The sequence below is a fragment of the Budorcas taxicolor genome, chromosome X, assembly GCF_023091745.1.
Source record: "Budorcas taxicolor isolate Tak-1 chromosome X, Takin1.1, whole genome shotgun sequence".
NCBI classification, from domain to species: Eukaryota; Metazoa; Chordata; class Mammalia; order Artiodactyla; family Bovidae; genus Budorcas; species Budorcas taxicolor.
This window is the reverse complement of record NC_068935.1, coordinates 120,276,890-120,300,492: the sequence shown is the minus strand read 5'-3', so window position 1 is coordinate 120,300,492 and position 23,603 is coordinate 120,276,890. Positions and strand designations below refer to the sequence as shown.

Sequence of the window (23,603 nt, the reverse complement as noted above, 5' to 3'; positions counted from 1 at the left end):
TGTTGTTGGAGGAAGGACCATTAACGCGAAAACGGACAGGGCAGGCCGTTTCCCCAGGGTGTTGCATTAGCCTTGTTGAATTTGAATGTTTTCCACCTTGTTTGAAGGAGGGGGGAGTTTTATGCTATTGCCACTTTCTTTATGACTCTTTTGGCCTCAGATTTCTTCTCTAATTTGTGTGTAAAAAACACTCAGAGCTGAATGCCTGCCTTCCCAATAGAGAGAAAAACGTCATGGTTAAGACGGCTGCCAGAGCACTATTTACCACCTGGTGTTCCCCTTGGCGGGGGTGGAAGTTTAATAGCAGGTGAACGGGGAACAGCACCGTGTGTCTGGCTGCAGCAGACCCTGGGCACTGCATACCTCCATGGCTTGGATCATCCAGGGCCTTAGAACTTCCCCTGCCAAATTTGTTTATATAATTAAATGTTAAATTATGAACACATTACATTTTTTACATGAAATAACATAAGCAGGAAACATATAGGTTGTGTATGCATTTTCAGAGCCTTTTCTGTCTCACTGTGGAAAAAATCTTCAGCTCTATTAAGGCAGTGAGGAAAGCCTCTGGTTGCCATGGCAGCATTTAGATCCTGGTAGGGCCACACTTTCTTCCCCCGCTGAGTGTTTCTAATTGACAAACAACAATTGAACCCTTTGTCATTAAACACAGCAACATAGCTATCATTCTGCGAAATAGTTCAGGGTGTACATTTTCATTTTCAAGTCTTACCTGCCTGATAAGCACATAAGATTATGTTTTATTTGTATGAATAAAATCCAACACTTAGCATCATTTATTCAAGACAGTTTGTTAACAGAGCATATTGAAAGCAGAGAGGAAGTCGTTTATATAGGATTCAAGAAAATATTTGAGAGATCAGTTTTGAAACCCATCACCTTGACTAGTTTTCTGGTACCTATTTAAACAAATGTCAAAAGGAAAACAAAATGCCACAAGCAAATCTAGAGCCTTCACCAGTTGTTTAAAAGGAATATGGCTCATCTCTTCCAGGTCTCAAAATAGCATCTTGAGGACAGCTGTGATGTCATTTTTTTTTTTTTAATGAAACTGAGCAATTGAAGTAAGAGTTTTAAAAAGTATGCATCTGACCTCACATGTTATAGATGAGGAAATGAGGTTACCTGTTTGCCCAGGGTCATTGAGCTTATGATGGTCAAGCCAGCACTGGCCATGTCTGTCTGTATTCTTTCCAGTGTGCTATGTGGCTCTACTTTTGAAGAAATGCTTCCACCAGCATGTCTCCCAGTTAGCTCTCCTCAGCCTGTAAGCAGGCATGTGGGTATGTACTACTAGGAAATGTAATTTCATCATCAAGCACCTTACTGTGTTACAGCCCTGTGCTGTGACACATGCATTTCTTTTTTGGAAATGTTGTCCCAGCCAACTCCTATTGATCCTTTGACACCCTGGGAAGACTTTCCAGAACTTGACCAAATCTGAGGTAGAGGCCCCTCCTTTGCATTCCGTGGGACCCTGGGGTCACCCGTCTCTTCACACTCATGACTGCATCGGGCTCAGGTGTTCTCCGCTGTTCCCTGGTAGCCCTGGGAGCTGGCTCCGGGCCTTGCTTGACTGGAGGAGGCAGGTTTCCTCAGCCTCCTCCAGAGTCCGCTGATTTCTTTGCTGGGGTGACCTCAGTCACCATTTCGGCTGCCTCGTCTTTGCTCCTGACCGTGTTCTGCCTGTCCTGCAGCCCTTCCATGATGGTGTACTCTATCACACCCAACCCTTGTTTAGGCCCTAACCCCAAGGAGGGAATCTAGGAAAGCTGTTAGAAAGCAGTTGAAAGCTGCAGAGCTTAGTAAAATTACTGCTGTGTGGTAGCCGTCATAGTAGCTTCCATTTCTTTCATTCTGCTGTGTCTTAGACACTGTCCCAAGACTTTACACTCCTTATATCATTTAATTCTTACAACAGCTCTTATGTAAGCTTTTTATTACATTTTTGGGGTAAGAAAACAGTCTTAGGTTGAGCAAACTGCTAGTTGCACAAAAAGTGGATTTCATCTGTCCGAACCTAAAGCCCACCCAACCACTGGTGTGTGTTTGCCCACTGCCTCCTTCACTAACCTGTCAGTGGACTTAATCAAAGGGGCCAAAGCTTGAGGAACAGCCCCTTCCTCTCCAACCCAGAGTTTTTGAAATCAGTCTCAATTTTTCTTATTCTTGTCAGTATCGGAAATCTTTCCCTGCCCCCCGACAACCTGTTACAGTCAGGGTTCTATGACACAGAGGTACAGGAGGGTACTGGCATTGCTTTCTTGTCTCTAAAAATACATGGACAACCACATGTCAAAATACTGTAGTGTTCCACAGCTTTAGGAAGTAGCCCTTAGGAGATCACTTTCTTTTCATTGTGTTAGCCTTGGTACTGATAGGTTTCAACTCCTGTGCTACTCAATTGAATGTTCACTATAAAGAGCAAAGAAATCAGTTAATAGAACTTTGGAATGATGTGGTTTAGTTGAGTTTCCAGTTCAAATCCCACTTGATTTGGGATTTGTTTTTAAACAATGCTAAACAATTACTTTAAAACGTTCAAAAAGCATTAGTCTCCTGGGAGAAGGATTTGCAACCCATTCACTCCAGTATTCTTACCTGGGCAATCCCATGGACAGAGGAGCCTGATGGACTATAGTCCATGGGATTGCAAGAGAGTTACACGTGACTTAGTGACTAAATAACAACAACATAGATTTGTCAGTTTCTGTTATGTGAGTAGTATAAGAAGCTAAATAATTAAAAGCATTATTTGTGATATTTAAAAAAAGCTTAGTCAAAATAGGAGTGTTTCTATTCTTTTCCAAACACGTGAGAAATATTTTTGGAGGATGAAAATAGATTGTTTGCCATAGATGCCATGTATGTGTGTCATAGTATGGGTTGGGTCAATGTATTTGCTTTAAATATGAATCAAGAATTGATTCTAATCTTTCAGATGGTCCTCAGGATCAACGTGTTAGCATTTTGTGCCTTTCTCAGTGTATTAATTTTCTTTTCTCAATAGGCTGGATTTGGTTATGGCTTGCCAATTTCTCGTCTGTATGCTAGATATTTTCAAGGAGATCTAAAACTCTATTCTATGGAAGGCGTGGGTACTGATGCTGTCATTTATTTAAAGGTACTGCATTTTATTTCTGTTACAGGAAAGCATCTTTACTTTTTAAAGCTGTAAGTTCTAATAACTAAAGCAGATTAGCACTGTATCATCATCTCATATATATGAATAATCATATATATATGATTTAATATATATATGAATTCTTATATTCAACTAGGATTTACTTCACTTTTATGTGAAAACCAAGTTATGACCTACCCTTGATTTTATGCTCAAAGCAAAATAGGAAATATGGAGATATGAAAATTTAAATACTGATTTTTAAAAACCTTAATTCTAAGTTGTGATTTTTTTTAAAATTTGCATATCCATTAAAAGGACTCATTTAAAAGACAGATTTTCATAAACTGAAGTCTTTTATTTTAGAGACTTGCTGGCTTAAAGTTGCAAGATTTCAGTGCTTATAATATGTTTACCTTAAAGTCTGATCAGATAACAAAGTTCTCTGTGATACAACTTTTCTCATTCAGTGGTGGTATCAAACTTTTATTTACTTCTAAACTCTAGAATATCACAACAAACTGTGGAAAATTCTGAAAGAGATGGGAATACCAGACCACCTGTTCTGCTTGAGAAATTTCTTGAGAAATCTGTATGCAGGTCAGGAAGTGACAGTTAGAATTGGACATGGAACAACAGACTGGTTCCAAATAGGGAAAGGAGTACGTCAAGGCTGTATATTGTCACCCTGCTTATTTAACTTATATGCAGAATACATCATGAGAAACGCTGGGCTGGATGAAGCACAAGCTGGAATCAAGATTGCCGGGAGAAATATCAATAACCTCAGATATGCAGATGACACCACCCTTATGGAAGAAAGTGAAGAAGAACTAAAGAGCCTGTTGATGAAAGTGAAAGAGGAGAGTGAAAGAGTTGGCTTAAAGCGCAACATTCAGAAAACTAAGATCATGGCATCCGGTCCCATCACTTCATGGGAAATAGATGGGGAAACAGTGGGAACAGTGTCAGACTTTACTTTTTTGGGCTCCAAAATCACAGCAGATGGTGACTACAGCCATGAAATTAAAAGATGTTTACTCCTTGGAAGGAAGGTTATGACCAACCTAGACAACATATTAAAAAGCAGAGACATTGCTTTGCCAACAAAGGTCCATCTAGTCAAGGCTATTGTTTTTCCATTAGTCATGTATGGATGTGAGAGTTGGACTGTAAAGAAAGCTGAGAGCCAAAGAAGTGATGCTTTTGAACTGTGGTGTTGGAGAAGACTCTTGAGAGTCCCTTGGACTGCAAGGAGATCCAACCAGTCCATCCTAAAGGAGATCAGTCCTGAATATTCATTGGAAGGACTGATGCTGAAGCTGAAACTCCAATACTTTGGCCACCTGATGTGAAGAACTGACTCATTTGAAAAGACTGATGCTGGGAAAGATTGAAGGTGGAAGGAGAAGGGGATGACAGAGGATGAGATGGTTGGATGGCATCACCAACTCAATGGACATGAGTTTGAGCAAGCTCCGGGAGTTCGTGATGGACAGGGAGGCCTGGTGTGCTGCAGTCCATGGGGTCACAAAGAGTTGGACATGACTGAACAACTGAATTGAACTGAAACTCTAGAATATTTGGAGTACTTTTTGATTATGTAATAGGGGCACATTGTATGAAAATTTAAAGCTGTGAAAGGGAAAACTGTCTCCCATTACTGGCCCAGAGCCACTGGGTTCTCTTTTCTGGGGTGACCATGGGTACCAGTTTCATGTGAATCCTCTTAGAAGTTGATTCTGTATTGATAAACATATGGAGAGAGAATTTAATTGTTTTCACACCAGTGATTATTTTAGCACTTTGCTCTGTTCTACTTTCCAGTATATCTTGGAGATACTTCCGTATCAGTTCACATAGAACTGGCTCATCCTTTTAGCAGCTATGTAGTGTTTTATATGTTATATCATAAAATAACCCTTTATTTGGGGTGTTTATCTTAGATGCCAATACATAGAAACAATATGCTATTTGATATCACTTTATGAGCTTATATTTATAAATCTACTGTGAAACTTTATTTCTTCTGGGCCCTCTGGGAGAGCATTTACCCAGTGGACAATAGTGTTTGGTCTAAGACGATTGGATATCTTTATCAGTATTAACGAAAATGGTTTTTGTTCTCTTCATGTTTACTGGTTTTTTGGGCATGAATGTTTTTATTCCTTTAAAAAATGCTTTCATTTTATCCTGTCCAGTCTAAGTAAAATGCTAAAATGTAACTTTAGTATACCTCCACATTAAGGTTTCTGATGCTTTGAATAGTAAAATTTGAGTTGGTATTTCACATGAGAAAGATGATACTGTAGACCTTTACTATACATTTTTGTTTCTCTCCTTAGGCCCTTTCAAGTGAATCATTTGAGAGACTTCCGGTTTTTAACAAGTCCGCATGGCGCCATTACAAGAGCACAGCTGAAGCTGACGATTGGAGCAATCCCAGCAGTGAGCCCAGGGACGCTTCCAAATACAAGGCAAAACAGTAATTGACTACTTTTCTTTATATTACAAAATATTTGATTTTTCCTCAGAGTCTACCAGCCAGATGATTGATATTTTCAGCCACATCTTTGTAGTTTTGCCACTGGAAAAGCAGTGATCCCTAAAGAAAGATGGGAGTATTTTTTCACCCCAGACAGGAAGGATAGCAAGAACTGGGTCACCAGAGTAGCCATTTCAGTAGAGGACCTGATGTTCTGGGAGTCCTTTCCCTATGGAGGTATTAAAAGCAGTAAGCAGGGTGTGTATCCTGCCACGAATCTTATTTAAAAAGTAATTCAGTTTATCATCATCCATAGAATTGACAGAATGTTTAGAGAAAGTCTGTAGATGGATTGAAACCAGAAAAATAAAAAAGTTAAAGTTATCAATCAAGGTAAACAGTGGGTTTATCCATATAACCAATTATTATTATTCAGCCCTTAAAAAGAATAAAGTTGTGACATGCTACAGTATAGATAAACCTTGAAGTCATTATGATAAATGAAATAATCCAGACCCTGAAGGACAGATACTGTATGCTTCAACTTATGTAAGGCCCCTGAAGAAAGTAGAATGGTGGTTGCCATGGTTGGGGAGTAGGAGAAAAGCAAATTTAGTGTTTAATGAGGACAGAGTTTCATTGGAGAAAGATGAAAAAGTTCTGGAGATGGATGGTGGTGCAACACTGTGAATGTACTGAACGCTGCTGAGCTGTACACTTAATAAAACATTTTTTTCCATCTTAACCAGAGAGTAAGCTTTACATATAGTTTACCACAATTAAAAAAATGAAGAAGATGATCAATCACAGAATAACGAGTTTTACTACTTTGTGGTAATAACAACAATAAATAATCCAGACTTTGGTTTCCAGTTTTCTTTCTTCTGACAACCTTTAAGCTCCAACTCTACTAGCAACAGTAAGGGTTCTGATTATTTGTTTAATTTAAAGTAATCTTTTAATAATCAAAAAGCAGTATATGTACACTGTTAAAAAATATAAATAAGCAAAAAAAGAGAAACTATTGTATTCTCATAATCCAGAGATTACCATTCTTAGAGCTTTATCTGTGTCCTTCCAGGTGTTTTGCTATTTGTATATATGTATATGTATTTTTCCCCAAATGAGATCATGCTTTTCATACTGTTGTGCAGCCTAGTTTTATTTCATTTAACTGTCTCCATCTTTCTGTGTCATTATATTTTCATCATGAAAATTCCCCTGATTTGTCCCAAAGGCAAATCGATTCCAGGACCACATAACACATCTGAGTAGGTCTCTAGATTTTAATGTAGAACAATTTTTTGTTATTGAAAGACCATACCAGTTGTCCTGCAAAAATGTCCCACCTTGATTTGTTTGATTTTTTTTCTTTGAAACCCTGGCTCTCCCATAAACTGGAAGTTCATCTGAAGGCTCAGTGGAGCATTTTTTTTTTTGCTAGAATATTTCATAAATAAGGATGCAGAATTACACTCTGAGACCCAGGCAGTTTGGTTGATCCAGTGTTAGTAATGTTAAGACTGTCCATAATTCAACTGCCTGGTCCCTCCACAATGTGGTTAATTTTCCCTTCTCAATCAGAAAATGATCTGCGTAGTGTTACTTTGGCACCATAGAGCCATCACTTAGGGGTTATTAAGACCAGTTGAAAAACTTGGCCTGAATCAGTAATTTTGTTAATGTTTATAAAATGATGAGTGTTTTGCTAGTGTCATTCCTTTGACAGTTAGCTGACATTCTCCTATCAAGTTTTTCCTCATCAGCTAAGGTCATTTAGGTACCTTCTGAAGTACATTTCCTCCTGGCAAGGCAGGATAGGCATTTAAATCTTTCTTTTAAATTGCAAATTTTCCAGGACGATGTTGAGTTAGAAACCACCTTAAATGGTGATGGGGGAGTTTCAGGCTTCCTTTTTTTTAAGTAGTATTATGGATGTTGTTGGAGAAGGCAATGGCACCCCACTCCAGTACTCTTGCCTGGAAAATCCCATGGATGGAGGAGCCTGGTAGGCTGCAGTCCATGGGGTCGCTAAGAGTTGGACACGACTGAGCAACTTCTCTTTCACTTTTCACTTTCATGCATTGGAGAAGGAAATGGCAACCCACTCCAGTATTCTTGCCTAGAGAATCCCAGGGACAGGGGAGCCTGATGGGCTGCCATCTATGGGATCGCACAGAGTTGGACACGACTGAAGCGACTTAGCAGCAGTAGCAGCATGGATGTTGTAGATTTTTATTGCTTTGTTGGTATATTTTGGTCAATATTTAACATATATATAAAAAGTGTACAGATATAAAGTTTGTAACATGATGAATTTTTATATCTGTATCTCCAGGACTCGAAAAGGCCACTTTCTAGTCACACTCTTCTCCTTTTTCCCTCCCCACCATATAACCATTACTCCAACTCTATCACCTATCACTATATCTGACTCTCTTCTCTTCTTGAATTTAAAATAAATGGAACATACAGTGCATGCTGTTTTTGTGTCTGGCTCTCTTCTCTGTGAGGTTCACCCTGTCACTGCATGTAGTAGCCATCTTTTTGATGCTAAAATTGGCACACCTTTGACCACTGGAAGCTATTTTGACCATATCCTTTATGTTCCATTGGTGAAATCCTGTTGGTCTTTGAAAGCTTCCTTGCTTTCTGGCCCAAGAGGATATCCTAAGTTCATCTCATACTAAGACTCCTGTTTACTTTTAATGGGTATTAGAAACCCTAATCTGGGAGCTGGAGGTGTACATGACATCTTTTCTAGTCTTGTTTTCTGGACAGATCTATAAAACATGATTTAAGATATATAAGTTCATGTTGATTTTTAATTCTCTTTTAATATTGTAATATTTCTCCCTAATCTATTTTAATTGTATATATTTCCTCTTACCCTGAAAACCTTGATTCCTAACAAAGTGCAACAGACAGGTATTTGTAGGCAAATAGAGTTTATATAGCTTTGTGACTTTGTACCATTGTAGTAGCATTGATCCTTTCCAATGAAGGATGTAAAAGGTTATTTATATTGCTACTTTTTTTCCTCTGGGAGTATTGTGATGGGCCTCTGTGCAGTGTTGTTGCATTGGTCACTCACCTCAAATGATGAAATTTAGAGGAGTTTGTTTTATGCACATGAGTGTGAGTGCGCACACAGGTGTGTGTATATACATATACACACCATCCCTGGCCAAGGTTAAGCTAAATCAGCTTGAAACACCTGGCTCAATTTCCCTTGATTCCATTTTCAGTTCGTATAAGTCAAGTAGTATATTGGGAATCAGTATGAGCGTTAATTCCAGCGATGGCTCTGGTAGGGGGAATTATTTGGGTAGCACAGAAAACGGTCTTTATGAACATTAAGGTCCATTTGGATTGTAAAAAGATGGTTTTAGTTGAATATTGTTTTAAAGCCTATTTAAATAGTTTAGCAGGTTGTATACTGTCATTATGAGTCTTAATTTCTTTTTTATAAAGGATGATACATTATTATTTAGGGGAAATTTTAAAAATTTATTTATTGATCATGCTGGGTAGCATGTATCATCTTAGTTCCCTGACTAGAGATCAAACCCATGCCCCCTGCATTGAGACCATCAAGGAAGTCCCTGAGTCTTCATTTCTGACATCTTATTAGGCAACCAAATGTTACCAGAAAGCAGTTTTTAAAATTCTAAAATGGCTATCCTGACACTGAAAATTTTTCACTAACAGAAATAGGATAATTGGTGGCAACCTTGGGAAAGTATTTAGTAGTTATATTAAATTCATTAGGTGAACGAGAAATGCTAAGAAAATTTAATTTCTAAGCAGATTTTGAATTACAACTTTATTGAGATATAATTCACATACCATAAAAGTCACCCTTTGAAAGCATACAACTCAGTGGTTTTTAGTAAATTCCCAGGGTGGTGTGCTCCTCACCACTGTCTGATTTTAGACCATATTCACCATTCCCCAAAGAAATCCCATGCCCATTGGCAATGGTTCCTCATTTCTAAGCAGGGTTTTCACTGAGAGGAAAGAACTGCTTTAGTGTATATATGTCATTAAATGCTAATTCTTTTTCTGTAGTAACTATAGAGAATAATTCTGAGATAAGACGCAGGTTTTTGAATTGTCATTGTAACTAAATGCTCTGACTACATCTCAGTTACAATTGAGAAGGTTGTCCTGATAAACTCACTGGGGCTGTCCCCGTCATTTTCTTTGCAGGGACAAGATGAAGACTAACAGAACTTTGTAAAGAACTGAATGCTTCAGTCTGCTCCATGAAGAAAAGATGGCCTTCTGCAAGTCACCTGGAAAGAGCTCCTTTCCTCCACCAACTCTGAATGTGGCACTATAGATAATCCAGTGCTTGAATGTGTATTTTTCTCCATATAAGCTGGACCTTTTCCACAGAAGTTTCCTGTAGCTACTTCATATCTTCCACTAAAGCAGTAACTTGAGTCATTTTTCATAGTACATTGCTGTGGTTTGGTTGGCACCTGTTGTAAGGGGACACAGAGCCTTATTAGTGCCCGTGTCCTCATACCTCCGTCTTCTTTATCATAGACTGTCTACAGTCTCCCCAGATTTCTCGCCTCCCTCCCCATTCCAGATACAGCCGATCTCTACTGCTGCTCTTTGTGACCAAATACCATGTTTGTCCCAAACCACCAACTATGGCCTTGGGGAGTCTGGAATTTGAATACATCAGATGAGCACGTCTTGATATTTCTGTCCCAGAGCCCTTCCTCTCTCTTACGCATCCCTCTTTACTCTCTGCTTTGGACTCTGGCCTTCTTCCATCTGACCAGATTCTCATTGTGAGCTGTAGATACTCTCATGTTAGATCTCCCTCTTGGGTGCATTGATTTCATTTTGAAATTCATTTGTATACTTCCATTCTGTTGATTAAAGTGTTCCAAAAGTTGTCTTGGAATTTTTCACTTAGCTGCTTGGTTTCAAAGATCTTAAGTGAAAAACTACCTTCAAGTCATTATCAAGTTTGTAAAGAGTGGGAAGTGAAGTTTTTATGCTCATGTAACAATTTACCACTGAATACGGTCCTTTTGTCACATCATATTCCTTTGCAGTTTTCTAAGTCCCTGTGGTGATGCACTCTACTAGGTGTAAAATAGGCCATCGAAGGGAAAAGTTCTTTCTAGTTTATTTGGAACATGTCCCAGGTCATCATTGTTTATATTTTCATGACGTTCAGCCCGCTTTAGAATTGTCGTGTCATGTTTACCCTTAGAAACACAAGCTATCTGAGAGTCTGGATTTAAAACCCACAACTTAAACAGCTCTGCAGGGTGTGTTTCTCTTCACTAATATTTTTCATATATTTATCTTCTACTTTGACTTCTGCCCTCTTTTAACATCCATATAAATGTTTCTCCATCTAGTGTTGAAGTGTTGAGTCCACTGATTTAAAAGCTGTCACTGGTAAAGTATTCCTCCTCCTCTAGACATATGACAGTACTAACCCTCTTTTTGCTGCTGCCAGCTCAGTGGGCTTTTCCCCTGGATGGAGCCGTGTTCTGATCCACTGCACTCGCATGGAGGACGACTCTGTTTCTCTTTGTTCCACCAAAGCTAATACTCTTTCATTACATTACCTGAGCTCATGGTGATTCCTTTGTCTTTCGGAAGACCTCATCTCTTCCATCCTTAGAAGACTCTCGTCAGGGAATTCATAATCTAGTCTGGTAAGAAAAAGACCAACGTTACTCCCAAGACACAAGTAATGAGATGGTCTGCATAAAGGCCTGTTTTTTGAAGGTCGAGTCAGTGTCTTGGGAATGGGGCTGTTCCATGTGATTATTTCCATGTGATATAAAGATGTAAAAAAAAAATGGCCTTTGAGTTTAAAGACCCCAGCTTTCCTATGTCAGCTTGTCTCTCAGCCTCTTCCTTGGCCTCCCTTTCCAGCTATACAGCTCTTTACTCTTCTATGCTTGATACACTGGAGGGGATCACATTCCTTTCTTTTCAGGTCTTTTTTGAAACTGAAGATGTCTTTCAGTGTTTTAATGACTTCATTGATAGTCCTTTGCTGATGTATTTCTGGCTTAACTGTCTGACTTCAGGACAGTCTTGCCTCTCCTGTCTTTGTTTTCTTTTTCTTTTTTAAATTGTGTCTTTGTTTTCTGAATTAGGAAATTAACTTTGCTTCCAAAGCAACCATAAGAAGAGTTTCAGGAACATCTTGCATTCACACAGTTCAGCCACCCCAAGTATTCATTTCTCCTTTCTGTTTGCTGTGCTTTGTCTCTAGGTATCTGGTCATCTTTCTACATGTTGTAATATACATAGACATTAACCGTTTTTCAGCTAAATTTGTTTAGTTCTCCCAATTCCCCTGTACTTCCCTGTCATTTCCTCAATTTCAAGCATCTACTTTTTGAAGCAGGGCCTGGCACATAGTAGGTGCTTAATGAATATTAACTGATTCAGTGAATGGAAGTGGACAGACATTTACCTCGGATGGTGGGCGGCATCTTTCTTAGTTCTTAAACTATCTTTGTTTTCAAATTAAAAATAATTCTGGTCAGGAGCTATGAAAGTATAGTATTTCCTCTTTATAAAAGTGTTAAGAGATGACTTGAAAATGGAGAGACATGAAAGGATGGACTTAGGGATGGATTCTTGGGAGCCATCTGATCCTTTCTTTGTCTCTGAATGACTGATTTTGACTGCTTAATATAGTGTTCTTTCCACCCAATCGGACTTCCCTGGTGGCTCAGACAGTTAAGCATCTGTCTACAATGCGGGAGACCCGGGTTTGATACCTGGGTTGGGAAGATCCCCTGGAGAAGGAAATGGCAATCCACTCCAGCACTATTGCCCGGAAAATCCCATGGACAGAGGAGCCTGGTAGGCTACAGTTCATGGGGTCGCCAAGAGACGGACACGACTGAGCGACTTCACTTTCCATCCAATCAGGTAACATGGTTTTATACCCTTGCTTACAGATTCCAAAGAACTTTCACGTACAGCATCCCGTTTGATCCTTTCGCTCCTGTGTGCTGAACCATGCAGGTATTATGCAGTTTTTCATATAAGTTCCAAAGCAGTTCAGTGGTTCATCACAGTGGCAGGGAAGAACCAAAGCTAGCAGCTGGGTCTTCTTGGCCCTCAGCCTGTGCCCTCAGCACTGCCCCAGGTAATTAGCATGATCTTTTTTGAGAAATTTCCTGACTATATTAACCCTCAAGGGTAAGACAGAAACCAAAAATTTTCTTTAGTGTCAGAGAATTTCATTTGGGAGAGGTTCTATTTTGTGCATTGTCATTTTGCAGAGTTAGAGATCATCAAATGGATTTAGCAGCTTTTACCTAGAAAGACAGGTGACTTGAAAGTGTCTAACTGTAGGTAATTACTGGAGTTATTTAGGCTTAATTCTGTGTTTGAATGAAGTCAGTGCTCACTGCCAGCCCTCTCGTACAAAGACTCTACATCCGAGAGTCGTTGCTTTTATCTTTCAGTGGACGGGATTACAGCTTCCGTTGAGTGTTCTCGCATCATTTCAGATGGCATCTTTTACGAACAGTAACTTGGCTGGCTATCAGATTCTTGGATCACGTCTTTTTTCCCTCGGTTCTTTAGAGACGTCACTCTGTTGTCTTCTAGTGTCTGGTGGTTCAGAGAGAGCTGAGTCCAGATAGATTTTTCTTCCTTTTTTGTGGATGATCTGCTCGTTGGCCCTGGTACTTGTGATTTCATGTTTGTCCTTGACATGCAGTAACTTCAGTCGAGTGTATCTTGGAGCCAACAGTTATCTGTTGGCTTTTTCTGGTATGCAGTGAGCATCAGACATTGACACTCATGCCTTCCCTCACTTCTTACCCTTTGTTGGTTCTCTTTGTTCAGCAGTTTGCCCCTATGTTGGCTCTCCGTTCTCTGTCTTCCACATTTATCTTGCCTTTGATCGTTTTGGTCTCCTTGTCTTTCTTCCTGCTGTGTGATGTTTTTTCTCCAATCTTAACCTCCCATTTCACTGTCTCCATTTCCTGTGATGTTGATTCTAGGCCTCGATTTGGCCCCCATGTGGCTTTCACTTTGGCTACAGTTTTATCTTTTTTCTCTGTGTCTTTTGCTTAGCTCTGCCAGCTTTTTCTCTCATTGTGTTGTCCTCTTTGACCCCTTATTTCATTTCTTGGAAAGCTGACCTATGTGGTCTACCATTTTTGTGGTTTCTGAGATCATTCTTTTTTCCAGAGTGTGTGTATCTATCTTTTGCTTCTTTCATTCCTTTTCTTCTGTGTCGTTTTGCTCTTTTATTGTTGTACAAGTATCATGATGGCTTTTTCTGCTTATTATTTTGGTCTTTGCATGGGACCAATTCTGTCTGCCAAGAAGAGTATGAATAAGTCGTCCTTGAATGCCTCCTTTTTTAAGTGAAACACGTTTGCTCACCTGAGCCCTGAAATTGGCAGGCTGGATGCTGATGGGGTGTGGGGCAGAGGCAGTCTGTTTTCCATTCTGCTCTCTGGATGCGGGGGAAGGAGGAGGGAAGCAAAGCCTCCCGGAGTGCCTTCATGGACACTGTTGAATGCTCTGCCCTTGGGCTGACTGGGTCCCACTTGGGGAGAGGGGTCCCCTCGCGTTTCCCTATGTCCACTAGAGGTCGCCCCCACAAGTTCAGAGGGTCTGTGCCTCTGCTCTGCCAGATTACGTGTAGTCAGTGTTTGTGTGTTTAGCTCCCGCGTTACTGTTGGTCTCCTCTTCACACAGATGGGCACGTGAGATGTTAACCTCCCCTCCTAGGTTTGCTTGGGGAAACGTGCCCTCGGCTTGTCCTGACCACCACCAGGCTTTGTTTCTCCAAGTTCAGAGATAATTAGTCGAGTCCCTTGAAACCCTCTCAGCGACTGCCCAGCAACTGTGGGCTGCTTGACAGATTGAAGAAGCCTTCTCTGATGAGTCCGTAGCTTAGTTGTCAGAGGCTTCCCTGGAGTCCTTGGTATGGCGTGGTGGCTTTTATTAGTTTCCCCATAGACAGCTTCCTTTTCAGCTTTTGGATGTGTGTGTTGAAGGGCAGGAGCACGTATATAAACATGGACTTACTCTGCCATCTTCCCAGCAGTCCAGGTGCTTAAACATTGACTTTGACGATAATGTCCTTCCCAACCATAAGCTATATGTTAGTCAGCAGATGGAAGCCATGCCGCTAGCAGGAAGGCACCATTAATAATTTCATCAATACCAGATGTTTGTTTATTCTTTGTAAAAAGATAGCTTTTACCTTGAGTTCCTGGTCCATCAGTTAGAGAGATCAGTACCTTCTGGCTTGAAAACAAGAGGGCAGGTGACGTTTTAATGAACTTCAAAAGTGACTAGCCATTGACAGATTTATTAATTCATTAAATAGGATAGAATATTTCAAACTAGCAGATAATCAGTTGTTACCAAGAGAAGTTTAAACTGTTCCTGTTTTTTTTTTTTTTTAAACTAACAGGTTGCTAGTCGAACTGCCTGACTGAGAGAGTTATTCCTATGAGAGCTTTTACTGTGACACAGGTTGTCTTGTCTTTTCAGCAACCCATCTCAAAACGTGGTTCATTAAGAAATAGAAAGGCATTAAGTCCTCATCAGGATGGTTGCTGATATTCACAAGTATACACTGAGATGGTTCATAGGCCTGGGACCTACTGTCACACAAATTGATGTTTCGAAAGTGCATTTACAGGGTGATCACAGGTTGAGTGTTTTATTTGGCCTGTTTGTAGAATTGAAGCTGCCTTCCCTCAGTGGACCAGTATCCGACAAGGCACACTTTCCTCCCTTCAGCCAAGCACACGATGCACAAGCAGGGGTGACAGTCTTGCTCAGTGTGCCTGACTCTGCCCTGGGCACCGCCTTCCCCTCAGTTCAGGGTCTCTGCTCTGGTTCCCTCTTGGTGTGAAGCGCAGCATGGATCATGTGTCCACATGTGAGGGATGAAGGAAGTGAAGAGGGTGGAAAGCGGATTCATGGAAAGGAAAGCCGTATTCATTCCTCCCTTTAAATAGCTAGTGTCTCCCATGCACTTGAAATGTCCAGTGCTGGGCACACACCGTGATGACAGCAGGCTGAGCCCAGCCTCTCGAGCCCACATTCAGGTGGGCGAGACCCTCACCAGGGAGAGTTTCTAGTACAGTTGAGAGAAAAAGGCGGGAAGGGGCCGGCAAGGGCCAGGTTAGGGGGCAGGTGACACAAAACCCTGCAAGCGTTTCCATCCTCACGGATGGTATGGTTGTGTTTGTTCAACGAGGCCGCATTGGTGAGCGCTGACACCCTGTCTCCTCTGTGTGTTCCTCTGCATCTGGAGAGGCTGTGTTCCCAGCCTGGCTCTGCTGCCTTGCGCCCAGGCTGAGCCCCTTGGCGTTTCCTTGTCTCGCTGGCCAGCGGGGAATGGTGGGCGCATGAGCCAGGTTCAGTTGTCACATTGCACTGATGGTGTGGGCCGGTGTCTCCTCACAATGGAAACGCAGGCCAAGCCACACCCCAGGATGGTTTTTGCAGAACTTCAGAACTCATGACCGAAACCAGATCCTCCCACTTCCAGCCTCTGGAGGGTGATGCCGCTTGTCAGGAGGAAAGACTGTCTGGAACACTGGCAAACTGATCTGAGAGGCGGGAGAGAGGGTTAACCGAGGAGGCTTCCTTCTCAAGTCTGCAAGTTGGCCTCTGTGGTGTTCAACCCGTGCCCCTTCCCACCCCCTAAATGAAGAAAATAAAAGGACAGCAATATCGAGGTCCTGGAATCCTTGAGAAACCTTTGTTTATGCCTTTTCATCTATCTCTAAAACCTGGACTTGAATTGCCCAGGATGCTGGTGATGGGTCAGTGGAGCTGGGATGCAAGTAGCTATTTGGGGCAGGGTGGGGGGCTCTTGGTAGAGATCCTGCGCCCTCAGAGCTGAGGAGGACACTCGGGGGGTCTTCTGACACCTGTCCGACTGGTTTCTAGGGAGGGTAGCTAGGCGTGTATTTGCATATAAATGAAAGCACCTTAGGGCATCACTACTGAAAACCTTTGAAAGTGGGATACAGTTAAGTGCCTGTATTAAAAGAAAGCCCAGCTCTTATCTCGCATTAAGACTGCAGCATTTAATAAACGCATATTCGTGTTTGACGACTCCTCGTCTCTGTATTCTTTTCCCTCCAGCACTGCTGTCTCCACAGGGGTGGCTCGCTTCCCAATTTGAAGTGGTGACTTAAGTCTTTGGTGGAGTCTGCACAGCTCTTGAAAAGGATAAGCAGTAGAGTTTGATGTGTGGAGTCCCGTGGTCTAGTTATTTTTGGTGGAATTTTTAAAAAAATGTTAGAACTGAGTCGCAGGTTTGTGGTAATAGTGGATCCAGGAAGCTTGCAGTGAAAAAGAGGATGAACTTAACCTGAAAAATATTTCTCTATTCTATAAATCTCTCAGTGACATTTGGATTAATCAAGCATAATTAAATGTAGTTAGATTTTTGTCAGATTGTGGTTTAAAATAATATTCATCTATGAAGAGAGTAATATATTCTGTAGAAATTTTATTAGGCACTTTAGTTAAGCAAATACTAAGAACAAAATCAGCCTCAGGAAGGTTAATTACCAAAAAAAAAGTATAGTAGATTATGTAAATCATTTTAATTTTGAATACCATGGCTGAAGCTTTAATTTACATAGAGAAGTATTTTGGATTTGTTTTTCACATCACATTTTTCAAAAGTACAAAATTGCGATTGCATTCTTTAAAAGTTCTCATCATTTGAGGATTCCATTAAGTCTGCTTAACTTTTTCATGTTATAGTTTCCAAAAGTGAAGAATTATAGTTGCATTCTTTAATATGCCAACTAATTTTAACAATTGCTTTAAAGGGAGAGAGAGAGCAAATTGATTTTAGAAGTTGTTGTTTGTTTGTTTTGTTTTTTTTTTTGTACTCAGTTACATTTTCACTACCCTTGCATGTCTCAGGGAATAGCCTTTGATAAGATTCCTCATGGATATCTCTGGAAGTCTATTCTGTTGTGCTCAGATTTGATCATTCTTGTCTAAACTTCTAGAGCTAAAGTTTGAAACGTGTTGTCATCTCAGGAACACAAGGTTACCCAAGAAACTTGAACTCCATCTTTATCAGTTCTCAGATTCTATGTGCTTTTTCATAATAAAAGGACACCTTAAAGTCCTTTGTGTAGTAGGTATAAAGACCTCCTTATCGCTCTTCTCTGAGATTTTCATAGAAGAACCCTGCATTTTGATTTCGTTTGATCATTTTGCTTCTTGACTTTTCAGTGAAGATTCTATTTCCCACTGGAATTGAATCCTTGTGGGATAACAAAATTTCACTTAAAAGTACATTCTGTTAGATAATTCTAACTTTTGACAACCTCTAAGTGGCCTGCTAATTTTTGCAAATGGGCCAAAACAGCACAAATGTCAAAGATATAAGCTCTGTGTTCGCCCTGTAGTTAGCCAAGTAAAGAAATGTCTAATCCTAGCACTTAGGAGCGGCTTAATAGCTCTTCAGTTTATCTCTGCATTCCAAATTGGTTGAAAATGGCACATTCAGAATGGAATGCTTATTAATAACAGAACTAGTTAATGTTTTAAAATAGTCTTACCTTGAGATTCTTTTTGAGAAAAAAGTGACTCTTAACATTCAGTTCTGTTTTGGCTCTTCATACATGCCGTGATCGGAAGTCACAGACATTTGCCATTTAGCCATGCTTGATGTACAAGAACAGTGATGAAGAGTTGACAACAACAGGCAGAATGGGTATAAGATGCTACATTGCTGCTGAGAATGCATCATGGCACCGCTTTCTTCTAAATTCCATTTTCTTTTGCCATTTGAACTTTTATATCCATGAGAAACCTCAGTCAGTATTTCTAAAGACATTATATTTACATTAAGAATTGGCCTGTGCCTTTACCAAAAACTTCCTTTACCTAGAACTTCCCTGGTGGCTCAGATGGTAAAGCGTCTGCCTATAATGCGGGAGACCCGGGTCAATCCCTGGGTCAGGAAGATGATCTGGAGAAGGAAATGGCACCCCACTCCAGTATTCTTGCCTGGAAAATCCCATGGACAGAGGAGCCTGGTAGGCTACAGTCCATGGGATCCCAAAGAGTTGGACACAACTGAGCAACTTCACTTTCACTTTTACCTAAAACACTGCTGAGGTCATTGTCTGCCATATTTAATTAGGACAAATGTTTTAGAGTCATTACAACTGAAGCCTGTAGGGATCTGAAAACGCGGGACCACCTGCCGCTGCCAAGGAACCAGGCTGGGTGGCAGGCTTCGCAGCCTGGTGTGTGCCGATGGCTGTCACAACTAGTATAAAACCTAAAATAGATGCTAGCCACGATCCCGTATCTGCTCCCGTTTTCTCTACCTGCCTTTGTAACTCTTGGGGAAAATGTATGTCAAGCCCTTTGATGTCTTGCTCTTTTAAATTCCTGTTCATGCTGGTGTGTGAATTTGACCAATAAGTTGTGCATGTGCTTAAGATTCTTTTTTAAACTAGACCAAACTAAATATATCTTGGCTCTGAGTAAACAGCCAAGGCAAGGTTTACCTAGAAGGTATAAAGTTTAAGCACTTTAAAAATGCAAGTTGGCTGTATTCAGGGTCGGAGGAATCCAGTGTGGTTGCCTCTTCGTTTCTGTTGTTCACTGTTGTTATTCTGTCCTCAACGCGCTGCACTGGAATCAAATGCTCCACTCTGCTGAAGCACCTAGGCTGTGTTCAAGTCACTACTGGACAGCATGACACACATTTTAGGAGAGTGAACCCTACCCCATTAGCATCCTGGCTGACCCCAATCTCTGCAGGGTTCCTTGGTGTTAAAGTCATTTGAAGTTGTGATTGCTGCTTCGGGTTTATATACTCATCATGCCATCTGTTGCTCTAAGTTCACATCCTTACAAAAATACATGAGTGCTTGTAATGTCAGTATTTCCCAGATTTAGAATACAAGTTGTGAATACTCATGAAGTGCTTGAACCGAAAAAGAAAAGTCAATGTGAAGTAGAATATACTATTGTGGACAAATTTAATGTTGCATTGAAATGTAAAGTCGCTTGGCTGATTTTTTTTTTTTTAAATCATCACTGCTTAACTCATGAACAATGCCTAAACTGAGAACGTGAGCTGATTTAACAAGAGAAGAGTAATGTATATATAAAATGAAAGTTCATTACCATGTTTGTGTCCCTAAGTCCAAATCTGACCTGCTTGGCTTTGAGCAGCAGTCAGTTTAGTTGCAGTGAAATGTACGTGTGTTTCCAGGATTCACGAGCTGCCTCATGTTTATAGAGGGAAGCCCGGACCCTTGTGTTCTGTGCTATTCTGTGGCCTGGCTGGTACACACTGTCATGAGTGAAGAATGACTTTGGTTTGAGGGTTTGTTTTTGTGATGGTTGGAAAAACATGACTGGGGAAGTGTGTGGCTCAGATAATGTCCCCCATCAGTCGGGGAGCCATCTGTGTGGTGTGTGTCATAGCCAGATGAGTCCTGGAGCACGTGGGCAGTCCTGTACACAGTCATTGAACAATAAAGTGGTGGTTGTGTTCCCCTGAGTGTCAGTGTGGTCCTTTCCTGAGCTCTTGTCTGAAGTCTCGTCACTCCCCCTGGTAAGCGCCACTTTCTGCTCTTTCAGTGTCAGAAACTCAGTACGTGAACAGCACCAAGCAGCTTGGCAAGTTGCTGGGAATGGACAAGAGGCCTTTTTAAAATTCTTACCATCACTCAAAGGAAAAACAGGTCCTTCGGATTCTCTGTGGCAGGGATCATGGAACTGACCTTTGTGGTGGCGGATGGTGGGGGCGGTTGCGGGGGGCATCCTGTTGGTAAAGAAACTGCTTAACAGTTTTAACAGTAAATCTTATGTTATTATGAAAGATACCGTATGTTATAGTGGTATTTTTCATACTATCCAAGGATTGAAAGAAAGGGACCAATATAATATACTGGCCAAGCTGTAAAGTATAGTTCGGGCCAAGGCAGAAAAGGAGAGATGACCTCAACGGAGGTAGGTTACCTTTATTCAGGCAAGGAGGGGTGACGGTCTGTCTAATGACCAGGCTGAGCATGCAAGGGATCAGGGAGGCTTCATATTTAAAGGGAGATTTGTGGAGCGATAATGGAAAACGTTAGTCAGGCGGGATGTTTTGGGTAATCTTTAGTTGAGATGGCATTTGTAGTTGAACAGGGGGTGGGAGGTTTTGGGCAGGGGGTGATAAGCCCCAGGCAGATGTAGGGGGTGGGAGGTTTCTGAGCAGAGGGTGGTAAGTCCCAGGTAGATGCAACCGGCCCGGAGCATCAGGGCGGGACTTAAAGTTCGGTTTTGTTTTCCCTGAAGTTAGATGATTCAGCAAAAGGGCATTTGAGACTGTTGTGTTCTTTTCTAGGCCCAAGGACTCCTTCACAAGCCAGGACACTTTTGACTGTGAGAAAGCACGTTTACTAACCATGCTATACAAGCCATGGCAACAGGTGTAAACCAGGACTGTCTGGGGAGATTGGGCTTGACTGGCCATGGACCACCTATGCTAGAATCACCTGAGATGCTGGTTAAATGCAGATTCCTGGGCTCTGGGTCAGCGCTACTGATCCAGATTCTCTGGGGTGGAGGCCTTGCAATCTTGGTTTTAACAGATGCCACAGGGGAATTCTTTTTTTTATTTTTTTATTTTTTAGGAATTCTTTTTAAAAGGTAAGTTGGAAACGTTTGCCATACAGAACATGCAGAAGATAGAAAACTTGGAATTTTCAATGAAAGAGCTGTGGGTTCCATGGTCTCTTCTGAGCAGCTGGTGCAGCATTGACACCAGAGAACCCAGAGCCTCCAAGGGCGTTTGGCTGAAATTGGGTCCTTACTGAAAAACCAAGAGACAGAGTCTCCGTGTGCTTTACCGATGTGTCACTATTTTACTACACATTCACTGGTGAACGGGTGTCTTTAAAATTTGAGAGCCATATAACTGCTGTCCTGTGTATTCATCACTAAAAACCAAAACTTCTGGAAAGTTTAAGGTGAGAAACTTGGGTTTGAATGATTCTTGGGGAGCGTTAATGTCAGGAAATCAGTGTGTTTGCCTTGGTTCCACTACCAGCCAGCTGTTAACTGAGCTTTAGTTTCTTCATCTGTTAGGGAGTTGGACTGCCTGGTTCTAAGGTTCTTGCTGGGTCTAATGTTATAGAGCTCTCTTTAAAACCTAAAATGGGAAGCACTTCCTGATCACCTGCTTTCATGTTGTGCTGTGTCTTGCCCAAACCATTGACTCTTGGAAATGACAGTAGTTTAGTCAGAATTTTTAAATTGTCCATCTGTATTTTACCAAAGTCAGTCACTGTGCTAAGACATCATTCACAACTGGGGAAGAGCATTTTTGTAGCAGCCACTCCTGCCCTGTTTTGAATTCAGGAAGTAAGTATGGTTTAAAACTCACAAAGAGACCCCCACTCAAGAGTCTGTGGTTCACGAAGCTGCTGCAGAGCATTGTACCATAGTGTCTGTTTTTACTTACTTGTCCTTCATTTCAAAATTCTTTCCAACAGTGAATGTTAGCAAATGAGTATCTGCTGGTATTTTTGGATGTTCACGTCATAATAACACAGAGATGTACTCTTTGATGACATGAATAAACCATAAGGCATCGCGTAGGAGGGGTTGCCTCTGGGAAGGGTTGCTGTAGACCCCTGCCCATCACTAGAACTCTGGGAGGTTAAGAGTGTTCTCTATCTTTGCTGTCCAATATGGCCACAATGGCACCCCACTCCAGTACTCTTGCCTGGCAAATCCCATGGACAGAGGAGCCTGGTAGGCTGCAGTCCATGGGGTCGCTAGGAGTCGGACACAACTGAGCGACTTCACTTTCACATTTCACTTTCATGCATTGGAGAAGGAAATGGCAACCCACTTCAGTGTTCTTGTCTGGAGAACCCCAGGGACGGGGGAGCCTGGTGGGCTGCCGTCTCTGGGGTCACACAGAGTCGGACACGACTGAAGCGACTCAGCAGTAGCAGCAGCAGCCACCTGTACACGTGAAATGTGCGTAGTTGAACTGAGGAACTGAATTTTTAATTGGTATTTGTTTAAATTTTAATAGCCACTTGGGGTTCATGGTGACCATATTGGACAGTGTAGCTATATGCAGCCATTACTCGCTGTTGAGTTTTTAAAATTAACATTGAGTACCCTTTCTTGCCAGTCATTGGGCTGGGTGCTTGATGCTGCCCTTGTCCTTTCTAAATGTAGGTCTTAAAATGAATCCTTTGCCCCCTGCCTACTTATGATACTTTCATCAACATAATTGGCTCTCTTTGGATTAAAAAAAAATAACAGAAGGATATCTTAGACTTTTTCCTGTTACAGCTGCTCAGTGCATCACTTCTCATCTTTGCTACAAAAGGCATTGATCTTAAACCTCTTTGAATCCAGTTATCTCAGAGACTCACTTTGTTCCTTGAGGTGAAGTATTAACTACAGGCCAGAGGGTCTCAACTTGACCACATCAGAGTCTCCAAGTCCTGTGCACCATTTTGGATTCATCAGATGGTGTCTGGGAAGTCTTTTGAATTCCCTAAGAGATTCTAAGGTGTGACAGGATTGAAAACCACTGATCAGGTGCCAACCACAGACCAGCCTCTGAGAATAGCTCAAATTCTGGCAGCAGCAAATCCTGTTTCCCTGGCACAGAGCAGGCCTAGGGTCATGGATGTTCTATTTAACAAGTAATTGGAAAATACTTAAAAAGAGAGAAAAGGCCTTGTCAGTTTGGATTTGGGGCAACTGAGGAGCTTTGCTGTGCAAGAAACTCTAAGCTAATGCTACTCTTGTTTCCTGGCATTCTTGTCCAAACAGAATTTGCTAGTGCTCAAACAAAATAAACATGTTAATGATTTCAACAACAGTGATGGATGCAGAAGCATTCAATAGTTCACATCCCAATTCTCAGAACCTGGGAGTGTGTTCTGTTTTCTAGCAAGAAGGAATTAAAGTTGCTGG

General features: G+C 41.3%; 1 protein-coding gene across 2 annotated transcripts in view; it reads left to right on the top strand.

The window, feature by feature from the left end:
* PDK3 (pyruvate dehydrogenase kinase 3) overlaps positions 1-10,660 on the top strand; it is a 78,758-nt gene extending 68,098 nt beyond the window's left edge. For both annotated transcript variants that reach the window (XM_052663025.1, XM_052663023.1), the window contains 3 exons: positions 3,032-3,145; positions 5,491-5,630; positions 9,843-10,660. In XM_052663025.1, coding sequence (XP_052518985.1) covers positions 3,032-3,145; positions 5,491-5,630; positions 9,843-9,873 — 285 coding nt within the window. In that variant the 3' untranslated portion in view covers positions 9,874-10,660. The remainder of the gene's footprint in view (positions 1-3,031; positions 3,146-5,490; positions 5,631-9,842) is intronic.
* Positions 10,661-23,603: the final 12,943 nt, after the last annotated feature.